Source organism: Gavia stellata, chromosome 4 (genome assembly GCF_030936135.1).
Source record: "Gavia stellata isolate bGavSte3 chromosome 4, bGavSte3.hap2, whole genome shotgun sequence".
Lineage (NCBI taxonomy): Eukaryota > Metazoa > Chordata > Aves > Gaviiformes > Gaviidae > Gavia > Gavia stellata.
Genome location: NC_082597.1, coordinates 77402636 through 77424009, shown reverse-complemented (window position 1 = coordinate 77424009; position 21374 = coordinate 77402636). Strand labels below are relative to the sequence as shown.

Below are 21374 nucleotides of genomic sequence, written 5' to 3'. Positions count from 1 at the left end.
AGTCACTCTTGGGTAGCTGAGGGTTGTTGTCCCTGTGCCTTACGCAATCCATGCAGGCAATACTGTAGGCATTGCTCACATCTCTTCCTGCTCTCTGCTGAACAGACCTTTTGTGGCAAGAATACAGGAAGAGCCTGGCTTCTCCCTACCCACACCACACAAGCCTACAGAGAGCGCACTTTGCACAAGGGGCAACAGGCAGGATCAGAAAGAAAACATGTCCTGAAGAATACCACAGTGGCTGTCACCACTCACACAAGAAGCCTTAGCAAAACATGAGGAAAGTCTAAGCTGCAGTTTCTCAAGTGCTAACAGCTATTCTGTCTGCACTCCCTTTACATAATAAGAAATGTTATTCAAGCACTTGCATGAGAAAATATCTCCCTCCCTTTCAGCAGTATATGCCTGCTACTGCACCAGTGTCTGGAATAACTGTGAGGGGGATTTACTTTGCCCGGTGTTCACCAAGCAGCAAGACCATGGTCCACACCTGCAACTTGTACTCTCTACACCGTGAGCTCTAGGAATGACATTTGGATGCTTTGAGTAACTATCCTCCTCAAGGCATCTGTCACCACACTTCCTGTCGCCTTTTCAAGTTCTTTCCAACTACTATGCTTTCCCACTGCTGAGTATTCTGCTAGAATCTAGCAGCCACTTTTCATCAGAGTAGCTGCAGCAGCAATTGGTAGGTGTCCAGGATATTTACCCCATAGAGGCTGTCATCCTGGACTGTCTACAATTACAGAAGAGGAAACAGTCCCTTAAAATTCCTCTTTCCCCACCACACACCTAGGAATCAAATGAGTGACTAGGAAACAGCTCAGAAGACAAATTTCAGACTCAGACAACAAAAAAATCCAAAGCTTCCTCTGAAGATTGAGAAGCAGCACTCCAGTTGTATGATAAATCATATACGGTACTACCTACTTTGTCTTGAGAATGTGAGACATCTTCAGCTGAGGACAGTGTTGAATGGCAGTACTGTTGTAGCTCAAGTTCACAGGTAACATGTACCAGGCACCACCTGCTCCAAAGGTGCTGACCAAAGAGAAGGAATGAAGATTTTGCATTGATTCTAGTCTGTAAGAATTATGTTCTTGCAAGCAGGCTGTCTCCATGATAGATATTTTGTCGCTATTTAGTGTCTCACACAGAATGAAGGTAGTCCTTACACCAGGATTGCCCCAGGAGGTAAAAATAAGAAGCAGGCACATCTGTGAGAACCATGTGAGTCAGTTGCTTAGTGTCCCAGATAAAGGTTTTCTCATCACACTTCCTGAGGTGTATGTTTTGAGGCTCAGGTGATACAACTCACAATACCAGACTCTATGGAAATGCCTTTGAGAATAAATCTAACCTTGACAACTGTCATGAGTATGTGCTTACATGCAGACAGAACATAAAGTAGAACAACTTGACAGAGGAACTGTCAGGACTGAGATCAACAGTGGCTATTTTCTTGATCATCATAGTTAGCTTGACTCAAATCTGTTCTGAAGTAGCAGATGACTAGTTAAGTGCATATGTATGTGATACATACGTGCATGAACATACAGAACATTATGTCAGTTGTGTCACTAGTGACATTACTATCAGTTCCCACTCAAAGTTTGCACATTTTAACACCTTTATTACTGACACATCAATGCAATAAAGTATTAATACACATGGTCATTTTAAGTATGTGAATAGCCACATTCATGCTGATGGGGCTTATGTAATTCAATTAATGTATTCTTCAATGTCTGCATCTTAAATCCTAGTCAGCATTTAGAGTAGTTTAGCATGGATCACATCACTATATAAATCTGTTCATACCTTCTTTTAGGCCCCTTGTGTGGTCTTCAATTTCCCACCCCCCCTCAATTTCTGTGTCTTATGTTTCTGAGACCTTTAATGCTCCTGACTACAGCAGGCTCAGTGCCAAGCCATCACACACTCTTGCAAGCAACCTGGCACATTCATTTCAGCATCCAGATCCTTCCACCTCTATCTGGTAAGTGCTTCCTCTCTTTCTAGACTGACTACCTTTACGCTGCCTTTCTGTGATCATCCTGTCTCTTCCCTGACATTCTAGCTTGCTCACCTCAATAGCAGAGATATATTTCTCTTTTTTTAATGCTTTCCCCTCAATCTCTCTAATCCCTTCCTTCTGGCCTTTCCTCTCCCAGAAATTCATTAGTAAATGAGGCAGAAAGCTGCCTCACAGCTGTGCATAACCACTTGGCTTTCTGTGTTGATGCAAGGCAATTTTTGTAATTAATGTGTAGCAGAGACTGTTGTTCTGTACCTTTCTGAAATTATGTAAGAGGTTGTCTAGGATGGCATATTTACTACCTTCTGAGGTAAGTAGTCTAGAACCATGATCAACACCTGTTGATGATTAAAGCAACTCTAGACACTCTTCAGAAGCCCAGCTGAGCAGCTCCTTTCTTTACTATGACCTTTTATTGCTATCTACATCCTCATTGTAAAAATGACTGCACAGCTATAGTAGCTAATTTCCTTTAGCACTTTTTTTTCCCCAAACTTCAAGCCTGGAGGCCAGATTTATAACGCTCTAATTGCTAAGAGATGCTGATCAGGTATCTGAGTGGTTTTACAAAAGTAAGGGTAGGCATTGCAAAGCACAGTGCAGAGCCCCTAGTCCAATACCATCCCAAGCTTTTAAATCTACACACAGTTGCTCAGCTGCACACAGAAGGCTGAGCTGCTGTCTGGAAGCAGTGAAGCCTCCCTACATCACTACACAAACCTGGCTACACCACAGCCTGACTTGTGCAGAGTCAGCTCAGAGTTGTCTTTGCATGTAGACATGCTCCCAGTTAACTGGACATGACATTCTGTAGCTGTTTGAACAGCTAAAAACTGATCCAATAGCATACACTTTAAAGTCCATTTAGGAACTCATAGGGTCTTGTGTGGTTTAAGGGTCATGACTTGAAGATTACCCATCCTCCTACCTCTATACCCAAGTTTAGATAAAAAAATACTAATATACTTTTAGAAGCATAATATAAATAAAAATTTTCTCACTGATTCTCATCAGGGACAACTATATCTGTGCCATTTCTACAGCAGCTTGCTTTGAGATAGACAAATTCAGAGGCATTTACAAGGAAAAATAACTCTCAGCCCATAGCACTAAAGCAGCCACATTCACTTCACCTCCTTAAGGCTTCAGTTTCTATGGTGCTGCAACCATAACAATCACAAAACTGTAGAACTGATTTGGTTTTGTGGTACTGAATCACTGAGATGTTCAAGTCAGGTCCCTCAAAAACAAACCAGTTTTATATGAAATAGCTGCACAACCTTTATTATGCAGAAATAATGAAACTAGCATACCCAAAAGCCACTCAGTCATCTGCCTCTCCTAACACACTGAAAAATAACAAGTAGTTACTATAAGAATATGGTGAAAGCCACGGTAATTACTGCCTTAAAATGATCATTTGCCTTCAGTGCCCTTTTCTTACTTAAGAAACCATTTAAGTTAGGCCCAAAATGTTTCTTTTTAATAACGACACAAATAATGAACATAATACTAATAATTAATAAGCATAATTAATTGATAGCATTGTTACATATAAAGATTGAATTGTACTTGCTCCCTTGAACACATAAATACAACGAACTGTCGCTGTCCCCCTTTAAAATGAATGGTGACTGAAGCAAAGGGTGGCAAAGTAACTCACCCAGCTTCACCTATGGAAATAGCAAAAGTTTGCAAAGGAATCCAGATACCCTATGTCCTGGGCCAGCACTGTACCTACAAGGCCACACTGTGAACATTTCCAACGAAATCTAGGGCACATTAAGTTAGAAATTTTCTTTCCTTATGGCTCAGTCCCAGCCATAAACAGTTATGCTACAAAAATTATCTCCAATTAAAAAAGAGCCCTTTTTTTGAATAAAAGTTGCTGTTAAAAGAAGCCACAAATTCAAAATTGTGGGAGGGTGGAATGGAAATAGAAATGTGCAGATAGCTAAAGCCATCTACAACCCACTGGGGAAATATTTATGGTATGGCTAGCTGAGTTATGCAAGGTATCCCATACTGTCTTGTCTGGTGGAATTATCATTGCACAATTTGTGGTGGGCGTTTACAAAATTGCAATTCTGACCTTTTAGGAAAGCAAAGCCATTAATCTACAGTGCTGACTTATTTTACTGCTCATCTTCCTCTCACGGGGTCTTTGCTTTGACTCAACAAAAATATTGGTGTACCTCTTGCATTTTTCCTTTGAAGTGATACCACAGCTTGCTGATTATTTTTGGTTACTTGCCTTTTTATGTTCCTGCCCTCATTTTGTGCGTAATGTATATGATGCATCAGCAAAGTGACCGCACTTTTCCTTATGCTGCTTAGGCTGGTGGTAAGCCAAGCTCATCTCATCTGAAAGTCTCTCTCTACATGGCCTGCTGGGAAGTGTAGTGCTAAGAATAAAGGTGATGCATGATGTCTACAGGTACTCATGATCCAAGCCTGATGAATTTAAAATGCTGTAGGGTATAATTTTAGAAGCACTGTAAATTTGTTAAAAATATTATATGGTAAGGACCTGCCTCAGAGTTGGGACACTGACTGATTTACATTGCTACTGAATTTAACACTGAGTGGTCTTCTGCAGACTGGGACTCTGAGCAACTGGCTCTTTCAGGTACCAGTTATGAACACTGTAGAGATAAACACAAACCCTTGCATTCTGACCGTAGTGATCAGGATCACATCAAAGAAATCATGATATGCATCAATCTTGCCTTCTAGAAAGACCTTTAATCTTGTGCTTGGGTAATGAGGGGCAAGAGATAGGGGCAAGATAGCTTTGTGAGGTGGATTGCACTGTTTTGATGGGTGGAAATGAAAGCACAGGGAGACTGAATTAAGGTTACATAGAAATCCTAGTAGAAAAGGGATCAGATTCCTTATCACCCTGGCCAGAGCACTCATTCCTGGTTACAGGCACCAGAAACAAAAAAAAAAGGCGGCGAGTGCTAATTAACGGCTTGATCCTCAGCCACAGTCACTAGAAGAATTAAATGCTGTATTAGGATCATGTGCTCAAACCTCACAGCTATGGCTCATATTTGGGCTGAGTCAGCAAGAAATGTTCCTGAAATTTCACCTGGACTCACTGAACAAATGTAAAGGACTTGGCAGACAGCAGTGTTTTATAAACACCAATCTACGCCACGGCTGTTTACTGCATCAATACAATTATCACATGCTGTTGTTACGGTATCACTACATCGGCTTTATGTAATACTTGTGCTAGCACTTACAGATTTCACGTCTAAAACTAAACTGCAGTTGGCAGCCCAACATGTGCAAACAGTCTATCTTCCTCTGAACATGCCCCTCCAACCTCAATGCAGGTTGCTGTTACAATGCTTTAATAAACAGTAAGACAAAACATTGCCAGATTTATCTTTTTTCATCAGACAGATTTTGCAAGCTGAAACTCCATTTTTGTGTGTGCAACAGTACACACACACATATCAAGACAGGGACATTCTTTACAGTATCTTCAGCTAATAAGTAGGCACATCTGACAGCAAAAACAAGGAGATACCTTCTGACTCCTCATGAGTACAAAGGTACAGGAGTGCATTTTGTAGTGACAGACCACAGAAATACAGACATACCTAAACAGCACAGGAACAGACAGTCTGTTTCCTGGGTTAAATCCTACTTTCTCAGATCTTAAAACGACAACATTTTCCTAAGGTCAGCATTTCATTCTTTTTCTAAGATCTTCTTCTTTTCCCAAGTTTTATACAGAGGGGAGTCTAGTGACTTCCGTGAAGTTGGTCCCAGTTTACATCATTGTGAGAGAATCCAAACTTTATCACTTACATTTTTTCCTGCTACTTCATGGGAACACTGAATAGCTATACATTCTAGGATCAGTTACATTACAGAATGGTCTAAGTGTTATGGAAGAGGCTAGGAACACATTCAAATAGACCGAGATATTGTTAAAATTTTTCTTTTAAACAGAAAAAAGCAATCTACTGAAAATTACTTTGAAGGCTACATACTCTGATTTCCTCAACAACTCCTCTCTAGTTTGAGGGTAAGTGAAACACTCCTGCGTGGTTCATCTGTTACAGCATATTTGATTTTTATTTAGCTCTAATACTGGATCATCCTCAGGTCATTTGCCTATACTCTTTGGTAACTGAATGATGTTCTACCAGCTTCACTGTTTTTGTTGTAGACCACCCTGTTTGTGAATGATGCACTGCCTCTGAGCACAATGTACTGACTGTAGTCTTTTTTTATAGGGAATTCCTAAACAAATGGCTTTCATGCATTTTGTAGTTCAGCTGTCCCTGAATTCCCAGCAAATCTGATGTGTCTCATCTGTCAGATCTGAGTAAGCACTGGGCCAGTGATCTGCATGCATGCAGTATATCTTGTATGCTTAATATCCACATGCATACATCAGTCATGCAATTTGTGCACTATAGGTCCAACATCCCTACATTAGGATTTACTGCACCTGTAACACAGGGATGATCTTTCCAAATGCAGTTAATCCAGGGCACCTGGTTTCTCAGCCACGTTGGGCTCCAATTGCTCTTTCATTTGAAACATTGTAAGGTAAGTGAAAGCATCGATTGCTAAAGAGATAGCTCCAATTATTGTCACATCCTGCCTGGCTTTTTGCTCTACAGAAGCTGTTATTCCACCCTGAGATCCATTTGTACAACTCCTATTAACTTCAAGAGAAAACAGAAACAGAGTTTTTCTATTGTCAATATGGTTCCCTCCACTTGATGTATCGAGCAAAGGCCATATTCATGCCTGAGGATTAAGTTAGGAATTTAAAAAACTAAACTAAAATTAAAAAATAGTAATAGAGACTAGAATTCAAGTCTGTCTTTTTTGTTGGATTTTAAAGTTATTTATTACTAGTATAACTTAATGCTTTTAATTATCAGAAAAGACTAATAAAGCAAGTTTGCCTCAAAGGTTGGCTAGAAAACCCCAGAACTCTACTTTCCATAGAAAACTGCAGTTTTGAATTATTTTGTTAAGCAAGGAAAAGAAGAAACCAGACCATTTAAAACACCATAGAAAAGAAAAGAACAGGCACCAGTACCAGAATGCCAGTTGCTTCTGCGTTTATAATATTATCTTAAAACACAGAATACCAGCCGCCCATTATTCTTGTCAACCCACTTTTTCCAATTAAAAAAAAAAAATGTAAAAGTTCTTTTAGATTGCAACAGATAATTTTGATTTCAGTGTCTTGAAGAAGCAGGCTCAAAACTAAACTTAGTGTCACAGGGACTTGAACCTGCATTATCAACTTCTAGGGCAGTCTTACTAGTCAACCACTGACTCTGGGATGAATTTTTCTCTTGAAGATTGTTTGGGTTTTTTTTACCTAACATATTCCTGCAAACCATTGTCATTCAATGAAACAATACTTTCAATGTTAGTTTTTGGTGGACTTTTCCTACCTGCTCCGACCATGGCTTTAAAGTCTGCAGTTTATTATTAACATGAACAAATGTAAGTAAACTACAGTAACAGCATTGATTTATACATGCTGGTAGATGGAACTATAAAGGCTGAAAGCAGTTACTGCCCTCAGCTGTTTGCACTGTTGCTTTTCCTGAGGTTCCTCCCATAGAAGAGATAGTTCGACAGGACACACAACCTCCAGCTGGTTGCTGTTCAAAATTCAGTAAGCTAAACTGAAATTAGCTATAATTTACTCTCTAGTACTTAAAGACATATATTTTCCAAGTCATTGTACCCTCTTCCCTTGCTTTATTACTTCTTTATATGCTTATTTCTTTCAAATGCATATCTGCTCCAGACACTTTGCACCTGAAGCTTTCAAAGAATTCCTATTATATTTTAGCACCATTACAGAAGCATACATAATTAAACATAAAATAAAGCAGCCATTATAAGGCTAATAAGAGTAAATTAAACCAAAACTCTTCACTGACCTTTCTGGAGCTACCAGAAGTCTTAATTTTGTTGAACTACCACTAGATTTTAATTTATGCTAAACCAAGCAGCCAAAACAGTCTCTATTTCTGCAGTACAAACATCTTAAGGGAGGTTAGGGTTTTTATACCTTCCCATCAGGCACCAGTAGGCCTTAAATACCCTGAACAGCAGCACCTGGCCTGTTTTGCTCATAAGCCCAACTAGGAGTGCTTTTTGAGCTCTGGCCCAGGCCTCACTTGCGTTGCTAGGAGTGATGAGGCTGGAGCTGCTGTAATAGGAGGGATGAGCAGCCAGCCGTAGTGCAGCCAGGGCTGTGCCCACAACAACCAGCCCCCAGCAGAGTTGGGATAGGGTTGGTTTCTGCTGCCTAGTGACCACCAAACAAGGTAAGTTAATGAGTCAGCCCTGATGCCAGTCTGGGAAAGCCAGGGAGCAAGTCAGAATTGGCAGGGGATGTGCTGGGTGCCTGGCCAGGCAGGGGCTGGGTGCTCAGGCCTGAGCCCACCTGCAAGATATCTCATGCTGTAATGAAAGCTGCTCCCCTACCAGACACAGAGAGGTGGCATCCAAGAGATGGGGAAGAGGGAACCAGGATGAAGAGCTTATTGTGTAAAAAACAGGTATGGGTTTAAACCTGAGCGCTGCAAGGAGCAGATGATCCGTGTTGCTGAAAAAGGTGTGTGCGTGCCCCTTCCTCACTCTTACCACCCCACACCCCCCACCCATGCATTATGCCTGGGCTAGCGCAAGGACCGGGACGAGTCCCTGCTGCACCTGACTGCCGCTGCTCACCCCCCTCTTCCGCACGTCTTCCCGGCCGCCTGTGTGCCCTCTCCGAGGCCGGGCCTTGGCACTGCTACAGCGCCCGGGACACGGCCGCAGCACCGCGGAGCCTTGTGTGCCGCGGGCTGAGCTCCGAGGTGGCACCGGGGAAGACAGGTCCTCCCTTCGCCCCCTGCCTCTGCCCCAGCCGGCCGCGGCCGCCGGACCGTGTGCGTGAGGCGGCCCGCCCGCAGAGCGGGGGGTGAGGGGAGGGCAGCCGGCGGGCGCTGCGGCGGGCCGGCCGTTAGTGCCGCGCGCTGCGGCTGCCGCGCATGACATCACCGCGCGCGGAGCCCATGCGCCGCTGGGCGGTGCGGCCGCGCCAGCCCCGCGCCCCCTCCCCGTGCGTGCGTGGGGGCGTGCCGGGGGCAGGGGCTGCCGCGCCGCGCCCGCCGCCTCCCGCCCGCCCGCCGGAGCGCCCGCGGCCCCCGCACCTCGCCGCCCCCGCGGCCGGCAGGGAAGAGGATGGCGGAGAGCGAGGCCGAGACCCCCAGCACGCCCGGGGAGTTCGAGAGCAAGTACTTCGAGTACAATGGGGTGCGGCTGCCGCCCTTCTGCCGGGGGAAGATGGAGGAGATCGCCAATTTCCCGGTGAGGGACAGCGACGTCTGGATCGTCACCTACCCCAAATCAGGTAGGCGGGCGGGGCCCCCTCCCCGGGCCGGGGCTGCCCCGAGGGGGTGGGCTGGGTGGCGGAGGCGGCTTCTCCTCGCCCCCCCTCGCAGAGTAGCCGGCCCTGGGAGGGGCCCCCTTCGGCTCCGGGCCCCCGGCGGGCGGCGCGCAGCGGCGGCGCTGTGCCGTGCCCCCGCGGGAGGCCGGGGCGAGGCCTGCGCCCTGCCGCCACACGCCTGTGCGGAGAGGGGCTGCCCCGCAGGCCGCGGCCCCTGGAGCCCCTCGGAGTTGAGGGGACTGCCCGCCCCGGGCCCCAGGCACGGGTGGGGCGTCCCCGCCCTCGGGCGTGCCCGCCGGCTTTAGGTACAAGCCAGTGCCGGCTGCTGCGGTGGTGGTCCCGGTGCCTGCCGGCTGAGCTACGCGGGGGTAAAGATGCTGCTCCAGGCGAGGGAAATCTCGCTCAGCACAGATGTAGAAAAGCAGGAACGTATGTAGCATGCGTACAGATTTCTCATGTGCATACAGGTCTGCGGTCCGCTCTACAGCCTTCCGTATTGTGCTCCCGAGGCGGCCGCCCAGATCGTTCTGGGAGAACATGTGCTCAAAGTACATTCTTGCTGCACTGCCTGAATTACCAGAAATCTCTGCTGTTAGCAGTACAACTGCGCATTTCTCCAGTAAACGCATCCTTTGGCTATTTTATACCATTTGGGCATCTGCTTTTAATATTGTATTTCTTATCCTCTCCATTTTCAAGCGAAAATGTTTAAACAGAACTAACGTGGATATAGCGCTGCCTGCAAAGAGGCAGACAATATGGTAGCTTTGTAAGCCACCTGACAAAACCATCTAGACCCTTTCTTATAAAGTGCATTCTTGAGTGACTTTTTTCCTGACAATAAGATGATCTCTTTCTAGAAGATTCAAAGTCCTCTGGAGATAAGATGCTAGCTCTGCAAATACCCTTGTAAAATGATCTTTCAATATCATAGGTTTCTGACTTACTTCATTGTTGTATGAATGGCTAATGCTTTTCATTTTCTTGGAGTGCTGCTTCAAACATACACACACTTTCTACAATGCAGCATCTATTACATTATCATTTCTTAAGCAGTTTCAAATATTTGTTTTCACATTTTTTGATATTTCATTACTAATGATGCTGTTAAAGACTGACTAGAGCTTCATAGATGCATACATTAGATAAGGGATAGTAAGTAGACGGATGGCCCTCAAAATGCTACGATTAGGAGCAGACAGCTACATCTTTATTGTTCTTTTAAACTGTCATCTTAAAGACTTATAGCATGCAGCAAGTACACTATTTAATTCTTCAGGTTTTAAGATTTCAGTTTTGCAAATCTGGGTTTACAATGATCCTGTGGTACTATTGCACCCCAACTTCATTTGGTGGATTGTTAAATATCCTCAGCTAACCTCAGTTTCCAGCAGCTGGGTGCAATATAGCTAATACATCAGCTGGCAGTAGCTTAGTTTTGATGGCTATGCAGTTGGCCGTGGAAAGCCAGCTTGCATGATCATATTTAATTTGCTGTTATTTTGTGAATATAGCACTATCCTATCAGGTCTTTTGGGGCCTCAGCTGAGGCCAGTGACAGGGAGCTGTCCACTAACAAAGTTAGTGGCAGTGCTTGTTACAAGAGGATTTGCTAACAGTCACTGTGGAAGAAGGAAAAGGAAGACTGAGAACTGGGGCACCAAAACTGAAGATACAGTGTTATGTGGAGGAGCTGGGGGAACAGCCTTGGGATCAAGATAGGTGCCATAGTATTTTACTTGCCAGGAAAGAGAATGCTTAGGTCTTGAGGAATCTGATGTCCTTGTCATAGAAATAGGCTCTAGACAATAGTAATATCTGCAAGCTCTACCTTTAGGTAGCCTGAAGTCTACCGAGACCCTTGGAACTTGTTTTGTCAGCTGATCCTACGTGGCTTAACTGCTTGGTGCCTTATTTAGGTGTTCTGAATCAATTATCAAATGGTCTGCTGACTAGGGACAGGCATGTCAGTAGAAATTGGGCTGCCCTAATATGGTTCCCATTGATTTAGCAAAGGTCATGCAGGCAGTCTACAGCAAAGCCAGAAATTAAATCCAGAACACCAAGCTCCTCTGCATTACCTTAACTACATCTTCCTGTCTTTCAGTAGCATTGACAAAGATTTTTCTGTTTACTGGAGCTAATCAGAATTTTCATAATGTTGCTGTAATCAAAGTAGGTTTATAAAACAGATTTCAGGCACAAAATATAATTATTTGGGGTGAAACACTTTGGCTTTTTGGTAATCTTTAAAGGTACAACATGGTTGGGACCATTTATGTAGTTTCTGTTAATAAATTACATTTGAACAAAATGTCGAGAATATTTTTGACACAGAATTTTAGGAAAAGAAGAATACACCAATGTCAAATAGGTTCAATGGAAAACTTTTTTGTTGTTGTTAAGGAAATCAGTTTTGTTCAGTGTTACACCAGCTCTCCATCTGCTCAAACTGTGGAAAATACACAAACCAGTCAGTCTGCTAGATGTGTGAGAGGTCAGAGCCCTATGCTACAATCTAATAGCAGAAGGCTCCATCAGTAGCTGTTGACCATATGTTGGTTTATCTGGCAAAGAAAATACACAAGTGCCTTATAGGGTCAGGACTGCTTCAGTAATCCTAGGGACTGATGAAGTAGTATGTATGCCATTTTGAAGACATTATACTCTGCAAGACTAGATGATACAGCTCTAAACATGTGAAATGGAGATAGTGCTTGGAAATAGTTACAGGTATTGGTAAATTGGGAGTGACCCAAGAAAAAGCTGGTACAATAATGGTAGAAAATTCGATGTACCAGTGTCCTTACTGGGAATAATGTAATAAGCCTAATGGAAAATGACTCTGCTTTAATGTGATTTCCACTGATGGATGACTAAATAATGATACTCCTTATATCTTTAATTATTTTTAACACCTGTGTCCAATCAATGGTAGCAGCTTTTGGGAGATACTGGACTAGAAGCTTATGCCTAACACCCAGAGACTCATTTAGACATGTAAATAGGTGAATGTGCATATATGCTTATACATATGCATATGGTAGAACTGTAATTACAGAAAACCTTTTTATCATGATGCATAATTTAAAATCAGGTGTGCTACTGCTCTTGAAAAATGAAGTCATAAGTTTCATCTTCCCTGTAACTTCGTAGTATAGAATGGGCAGGCTGAATGGGATGCAGAGATTTACAGTAGCTGCAAGTGTAAAATGGAATGCCATTCTCTATAGCATTAAATAATTAGAGCTCACACAACAGATTGCTTCACAGTTAAGATACAGATGCAATGTTCATAGGAAACACGGTGCCTCTCACAGCTGTCCTTGAACCCTCTCATACTGTGGGCTTTTTGTACCCTACTTGAAAATTAAAGTTCTCCTCTATGAACTTAACTACAGAATTAATGAATAAGCAAATTCTTTCATGGTATTCCCTCAGCCATCATGCCAAGAGCTGGATTAGCTGTCTGTTAAGGTCAATGATTTCGGTGGAATTAAATCAGTCCCTAATGTATTAGGTCCATGTTCTTAGTATTTTGCTGTGTCTTACGATGCTAACCCCTGACTGTACATGATCTGTCCATTTGCTTTACTCGTAAGTGGTGTACAATAGCTCTCTTAATACCATCTTGTATCTGTTCTGAATAAATGTGCATTTTGCATTCTTGGGTCAAAGCCCACAAATTAATGCCTTTTGCAAAACTGGTAATTTGAGAAAGTGAGCTATTTACATTAATAATGAAGCTGTCTCTTCCATGTTGATTATTTTGCCAAATAATTTTCTGGAGTTCTGTGTGGGAAAATGTCAGTTGTTGGGCAAACATCAGCTTCAAGTCCAGCCAGTTCATGAGAACTCTTGCATTTAGTGCCAGACAACAGGTCAGAAGAGCAAGTGCTTGATATGGCCTTTACGTGTCTGGATGTGGTTTTTTACAGATAGCATTTTGAATTTTCCTTGCGGCACTGGATTTTATAACTACCCATTAGCTTGTAGGGAGTATGATGGCTGACTCTAGGCCTTTGGCTTAATGAAGTGCCAGCAGCGAATTTGCAGATCAGTTCAAGGACAGCTTTCCTGTGTGTACATTCATTGAGTTCTCGTCTTTCAAATTCTTTAACACTTACCTCTGTTGTTATATGAAATCAACCAGAGAAAGTTAAGTTGAGTTGTCCATTATTTTATTTGCTTAAAAGATTCTGTATGTACAGAAAAACGTCATGCTTCTCATTGCATCTGTCGGTAAAGTGCATTGCACACATTGTGGCTTTTCTGTCTCCTTTTGTCCTGCGTGCCTCTCCCACTGCATGCATACCACTCTCTTATCCTCTTCTATTTCCAGCACTCCTGAATCCAACACCTCCTCTTGCTGGGACACCAGTATGCCCCAGTCCCTTCCCTGGCTGATGTGAGGAGCTCTGTTCGTCTGTCTCTTTCCCCTTTCTCTGCCACATGCCAGGGGCCTCTCTTCCATGGCGCATTTCCCTGGTATTATAATTCCCGTTACTCTTTCCATGCCAGGGACACAATGTGCCCCAGAGTTTTCTGTTAAGGGGAATCAGTTGTTTGATCCATTGACCGTTGCAGCAGTGACAATCACAGCTGCTGGGTGTGAACCAGATATAAAGGGTACAATGTAAACCCTACTTTTCTTGTTTGTCTGATTCTCTGCTAAAATATAGACTTCTGCTCATCAACATCTAGAATATTCTTTGATTAGACCCAGCACTTGGAAGTTATTACACTTAAGGCAAAGGGAGGCTTGAACCATTGGGGATGTAGACACATGTAGCTTTTCTTTGGCTGTGAAATTGGTTTACAGATTTCTTATTGCTGGACGCTTGTTTCTTCCCTTTCACCTTCCAATCGGTCTTAGCTGTCTATGGGACCATGTTATAAAAACATATTGGCAAAATGTCTTGATTCAAGAAATACACCATAAAGAAAATATACCAAATGACTATGCCTTGTGTGGAATCTTGCTTTGTTTGTTTTGTGCAGTCCTACTCTTCATGTTTCCTCAGACTACAGAAATCTCTTGGCGGGATCTTATATTTACTGGCAAGGTTGGTTTCTGGTTCTTTAAGCATTATTGTACTGCACAATAATACTCTTATTATTCAATATAAAGAGTATTATTGATTGACTAAGACTGCGTGGCTACACATGACCTATGCTTGCAGGGGTGTCCTGCAGTCTGTGGACACTGAACGCACCAGCTAACGTTTCTGCAGTTACCTGCCATAGCAATCGGTGAGTAGGTGACAGGTCTGCACAGAGCTATGTCAATTGAGTATTATGTCACTGTGCCTGTGTCTTCTGTTACCTGCCTGTAAGCATACCCCAGTTATGACTTGGTAAGTTGTACTTTTTCAGTCCCCTGGCTGGCTGCCTAACTGGCTAACATGTACTAGTAGCCTCTGCATGATGTGACAGACTGATAAGCCTAAGCACAAGGAATCTGATTCTTCCTGCCTACCCAGATATGCATAGGTCTGACACTGCTGACAGTCAGTCCTGATTTGCACAGTCATAAATGAGAGGACAATCAGGCTGAAAGGTTGCCCAAGGACGTGCCCAAGCTGTGGGAGTTTCTAGGCTGGGAGCTGTCGGATGCAGTGACATGAGGCAGCTGCAGTGGATTGCAGAGGTTTACCCTGGCAATGGCAAGTCTGAGATGGCCTTATGCCATTGTAGCTAAGGTTCCTCAGGGAACACAAGCATCCACGTGAACGTCTGTGTATTAAGTTATTTGAGCTGTCTTAACTTCCAGTGTTCTCATATGGAGCTCCTCCCAGGAGTTTTGTTGGTATTATTGTGTAACAACAGGTTTGCAGTTGCAAAAGAGCTAGGTTCTGCAATTCTGGATTTCTAGTCCTGTTCTCTTTGCAGGATTTTGGTGCCTTAAGCTTAATCCATTTTCATTTAAAGAATGAATGCAAATGTTACTGCCCCAGAGGCATGCCTCAAGAAATCATGAGGTTGGCTTAAAAATCAAGAGATTTGTAGACAAAATACATTTGGGATTCTTTTCCTTTGACCTCTGTTTTTTTGAGGCAATATTCTGCACGCTTACAAGCTCTTCCCTGTGACATGGAATGGTAGGAAACCTCTGTTAGTTTCATGAATGTGGATGAACAAGTTAGTTAATGTCTTTAAAATCAGAATATGGTATTCAACTTTTTCTCTTTTACAATAACATCACAGTTAACTGGTTTCTCAAGTAATTTACAAAGCTCAGATATCATTCCATTTTAAGGCAATATGAATGTGTATTGGTTCTCATACCAGCTGGCCAGAAGGACTGGACTACTTACACAAATAGAAACAGAACAGCAAACTGCATTGGGTGATGGAGATACGTTTTGTGAGCTGTCCTTTTAGGGACTGACATACAGGGTCTGTATTTGAATCTGATTTCTCTTGGTGACTGAAGTCATGTTCCTTCCACTAATTAGAAGAGTAAATACTCTTCTGCTTAAACTCACTCCATTGAGGACCGCTCAGGTCCAGAAAGCAACACCTGTAGACAAGTGTTGTGGGAGTTAGGGCCACTGGGTTCCTATGCTTTGAAAGTCCTTTTGAAATGGATCTCTTTTGCTTTGTTTATGTATAGCTCAAAATACCTTCTGGTATTGACTCAGTCTTAGATACTGCTAGGCAAAGAAATGATAAATAAAAACATCAAAAAATAAGTAATTGAAGACAATGTTAAGTTTGCCACTGATGCATATGACTTCAGTGGGAGTAGAACTGAATAGATCATTACATACCTCAAACAGGAAATAAAGGTGGAGAAGAAAAATCCGTTAAGGAAAACTTGTTCTTGTTATCTAGCTAGCAGTGTTTCTCTCATGAGCCTTTTATCAAAACAGTGAAGAGATGTTACTAGAGACAGAACAAATGGTTCAGCAGAGGAAGAATTCTCCAGTTACCTAATAGGTTTTGCTGGGTCTTCGGCAAATGTAGCGTAATTGCTTTCCTGCTGTGAAGTAGTGCAAAACTCAGGCAACTTGCTTTTTGAAAGCAGGCTCAGGGGAATAAAAGAAAAGAAGGTTTTTATGCTGTGTAAAAAGTGTGTTCTGGACATGTGAAATCACTATTGACTGAATTAGATGATAATGATCTCAAAGACTAAAGAATTAGAAAATTATGTAAATCAGCCAAAACCAACAGCCAGTGATTCTCATTTCATGTTAATGTTCATCTTTCATAGTGAAGATATTCATGAAAGGAAGCAAAATGCTTGAACAATGGACTGCATTAGATTAAGCATGCATCATTTTTCATTCTTATCATGCAGTCTTTTATTAAATGAAGACTTTTCTCTTGTTGGGTACAGTAGGGATTCATACAGCCTATGCCGACGGGAAGGAACTGCCCCCTGTGTTGTCCCATCAGTGCTGCTTTAGAAGTGATGCAAGGTTTGGTATGCTGGGCATGTGATAGACTTTTTGGCTAGAGATTCTGTGACCTTGGATAAATCATATAATCTTTTTGTCTATGTTTTCCACTGGAGGCATGTGGATGCATTTCTTCTCTACCAGAATTTTTCATGTATAATGACAAGAAATTCTCTTGGAAAAATAGCATCGTCTACCATCTATCTTTTTATAGAGAAACTAGCAAATCGTGGCTCTGAAATTGAATTAAGCATCTAGGTATTAAAGCTGAGAACATAATAATGCTAGTATGGAGGAATGTGTTTTTTCCCCCTCAGTGGGAGGGAGCGATGAACAGAGGATTAATAATGTAAAGCACCCAGCATCTCATCACTTTGACCCTATTCAGCGTTTCTGTAACACCTTGGAGAATCCAGGAAGGTGTGGTGCAAGAGCTGAAATAATTATGGTTCTGTATACCGAAGTCTTTTACAGACTTTTACAAAGGAAATAAACCATTTATGTCATGTATTAATCCTGTAATATATTGCAGGTTCAGAAGCAAGAGAAGTGTTTTGCTGTGTGCGCATGCAGACAAGACAACATGGCAGAGAAAATGGTCCATCATGATAACATCTCAGCCAAATTGGGCTGTAGGCTTAGGAAAGCCACTGTGAGGGGAGTGAAGGGGTACTGGGGAACGTCAGGAAGGAAGCATGTCACAGGGCTGGAAGTGTGTAGGGGAGGTTTAGCTAGTTAAGTCTGAGGCAGTGGCTGAGATAGTAAAGGGTAAAAAGAAGAGTTCTGGAGAAACAACTGAGGAGGGATTTTTGTCACTAACTACCAAAATCCATCTGAAATTCAAAAAATGAAAGCTGATTTCATATGTTTTTACCCACCTGCTGTTTATAGTGCAGGATGTGATGGCCATCATCCCTTATAAGGCTGCAAGTTCTAGATGATGTATAATGATGTTAGATCACCATATGGGATATAGACAATGGTGCTGAATTAGCCCTTCACTGCATGAGTAATAAATTAATCTAAGCCAACAAAATGAGACAAGCATGAAGGAGGTCAGGTGAGAATCATGTTTAGAAGACAACACTGACTATACATGCAGCAGTCCAGATTTGTCAGTACATTGGCTGCTTTGTAGTGTCCTGTTGATGCAAAGCAATCATAAACCCAGGTTAACCATCCAGTTAAAAGCCTGTTTACTGCTGATCAGGGTTGCCAAAGTAGCACAGAACAGCTATAGGCATTGATAAAATTGGATTGCTCTATGCATATATAGCTGAAGCGCACATTAATAATGATCAATGTCAGTGCTGCTATTGGATCACCAGTGCTTTCTATCTGAAGTAGTGTGTTCTCTTCAAGGATTTTGCTGCAATACTGAGAAAACCCGTGGTGCTATAGATTGGCTGATCCCCCTTTATACTCCCAATTAGATCTACTTCCATTTCAAATTCTGAAGAGCAGCATTAGAAATAGAATATAAATGGCTGTAGTTTGTCTGCTGAATTGCAGTTTTAGGCAGAGGGAATGACTATGTGCTAAATATGAGTGGAGGCATAGTTACCTTGCAAACAATGGTTTTGCTTAGGGCAGCTATCACTTGAGGGGGATTCTCTTTGAGACAAAATGCTTTACTCCCTGACCTTAGACAACCAGTAGCTGACTAAACAGGATGTGTAGGTTCATGCATAAAGGGTAAACAATGTTTCTTGAAATTCTGAAACAAAAATGTGCTGCTTTTTTGCATCTAGAGCTCTTGTCTGCAATAGTTTCACATTATACTGTTGGTGTGCTGCCTTCTTGCAGTTGAACCACCTAATATATGCAAATGCACATTAATGTGTAGGCAGGTGTTGCCTAACAATTTTCCTGGAAGGGACTGAAACTGAAGCATAGAATTGCACATGAGTAGTGACAGACATCCTCTGAAATACACTTACCATATGGGGAGAGGAACATGTTCACAGCGAAGGGTATGAGAACTACCACAACACAAGTTTCTAATATGGATGCCCTATTGTCTCCTGCCTTCTGATCCTGTTTCAATCCGCAGAGCTCACCATGAGACTCTGCATTTAGCCACAGACCATATTACGACTCTGTAGAACAGAACACAAAGTGATACAGTTGTCCTAGAAATCAGTGACGCTAAGGGTAACTAGGCACTTCTCTTCAACATAATGAAGTCCTTGAGAGTGATTTTAAGAAACAATGACTTGTCATTACAGCGAAGTTCTTCTCTGCATTGTTATCCTTGGTACAGTGTTGTGTCACCTGTATGAAAATGAAGAGAAATTAGACACAGTGGGGGGACTTTCCGTTGGAGATTACGTGATCTCCTGCTGGGTAACGTACAATGCAGTTAAGGCATGTTTTTGATATAGTCCCTAAAAGGTTGGGAGAATAGGACTGCCAGAGGAAGCAGGAGGGCAGGGTACAACTGAGGTAAGATTGGGGTAAGGGCGTGTTCCTTATGTATGCTCCAGAGAGGAAGTGAGATTTGAAAATTTGCTAATACACCTTTTGCCCATCACTGTGAGGAGGTACCATTGTTAGTTTACATGGGCAAAGTTTGCCAGATAATTTTCTGATGTTTGAGACAGAATCTGCCCTGTAGCGTATATTAGCCAATAAAAGTACTCTTCCCCCATGAATTACTGTCCTGTTGGCCAACCCTTTGGTATGACTGTGTGATCCTACATGCTTGCACTATTGTCGTGAAAGGCATGGTGTCTTTGAATTGGGTCATGAGGATGTCCATCAAAGGGAGGGGCCTGGCGAAAGAAGGTAACAACTAAATGTACTGGGTTGACTTTAGACCTGGTCAACCTTGAATAAGTGTGCGAAGGCTGAAAAGGGATGACATTCTGTCAGATAGTTGGTAAAGGAGCAAGCAGGCTTATCTGTTACTTTCATGTTCCTGACATGTTATACTATACATTTTTTCTTTTTGTTTTAGCATGATAGGTGTTGTACTCTTTTATACCATGGGAGCATGTTTGACAAGTAGGAACTGAAAGAGAGAAATAATCTAAGGGTACGGGTAGATGCCCTCTTTAAAAGCATCTGCGCTAGTGCAGGATGTTAGTGTCCTTAGCCTGCTGTTTGCAGTTTCTCTTAAAGAACCACCTGCAGAGTATTTTGTGTGAAGGCATTCTAGTTTGTCCTAGGCAAGACTTGCTAAGTGAGTTGATGCCAAAACCAGAAACTCCTTAAGCTAATTTGGCTGATTTAATTTTAAGTGACTTGGAGAAATTTCACACAAACTGGTCCATTGGTGATGACATCTGGTGCAGACAGGATGAGCATCCATAGATGTGGACATATTTTTACCAGCCCAGCTAAAGCTTAAAAAGAGTAAAATACTTTTACCTTTGAATATCTGATACCAAGAAATATCGGCTACCAACCAGTATCAGCTGTCAGTGAAGGACTTGTAACAAAATCTGGGATACCTAGATATGATGAAATCATGGATGTGGAGACAAGCATGAAGACATGAATCATGACTCATCAATCAGAAGGCAAATAAAGACAAACTGGTGTCTTGTTGTTTTTATTCCCTAGATTTTGAGTGATCTGTGGCCTTGACTCAGTTCTTACACCTGTTAGTATACTACTTACCCAGTCCTTGTAGCAGTGCATGTGAGGATGTTGTGGCTTATTAAGAGGGATAGAAGAGAAACACTCTTTGCCCCAGCTGTCTTCAACAAGAGGCCTTTGCCTTGTGGACCCCTGCCTGCTGGGACAGATTGGGGTAGCCATGTGTTAGATGCAATGGTTAGGGAGTATGTGACTCTTGAGCTATTTTTCTTCTGGTTTTATAAAGTCTAAAGTAGGCAACATAGACAATCCAGTTGTCTGCTTCACCATGGCTACACTAGTAAATGTAACTGTGGCAGAAGCTCCAACAAGCTGTCATCCATGCTATTTTCTTGCTAGCAGTTCCCTGACAGTTTTGCTCTCCCCTGGACAGTGTGTCCCCCAGCATGGTGTGGGAGATAGCTGGAACCAGGGACTGTTCCCAGGAAGCTGTGGATGAAGCTGCCTTGCTTTAGGAAATTAATCTCTCTGGATGTGGGTTTAGCTGTCCCACATGTCCTCCCAGAGAACAGGCCCTGGTGTGTTTTACTTACTAGTGTTGCTCCAGCATGCTCAAAAGTGTCAGCAGGCCTTTTTCTCTGAGCTGCTTCTGTTGGTGTTAGGTGTGAAACATACTGCATCGCCTGCCTTGCTCTATGGAAGTGGAGATGCCTCAACGGTTGGTGCCTGGTCTTAGATGCACTGTGGTTGATTCTGTGCTTTTCATCCTGTCCTCTATTGAGTAGCTAGTGTGCTAATGTAAGGGAGAATTGGGACTCAGGCCATTTTTTTAAAAATAGTACTAATGCATTAGCTGAAAATAACACTGTTTTGTAACCAGTTTATTAAAGCAGTGCTTTAGGATACTGTATTATACATAGGAGCAATAATTGTATAGATAATACGTGTGTATAAA

The 21374-nt window shown here is 42.6% G+C and overlaps 1 protein-coding gene across 1 annotated transcript in view; it reads left to right on the top strand.

Moving 5' to 3' along the window:
• The first annotated feature begins 9268 nt into the window (after positions 1-9268).
• The window catches only part of SULT4A1 (sulfotransferase family 4A member 1), a 29572-nt gene continuing 17466 nt past the window's right edge, over positions 9269-21374 (top strand). Inside the window, exon 1 of the mRNA XM_059817095.1 lies at positions 9269-9437. Coding sequence (XP_059673078.1) covers positions 9269-9437 — 169 coding nt within the window. The remainder of the gene's footprint in view (positions 9438-21374) is intronic.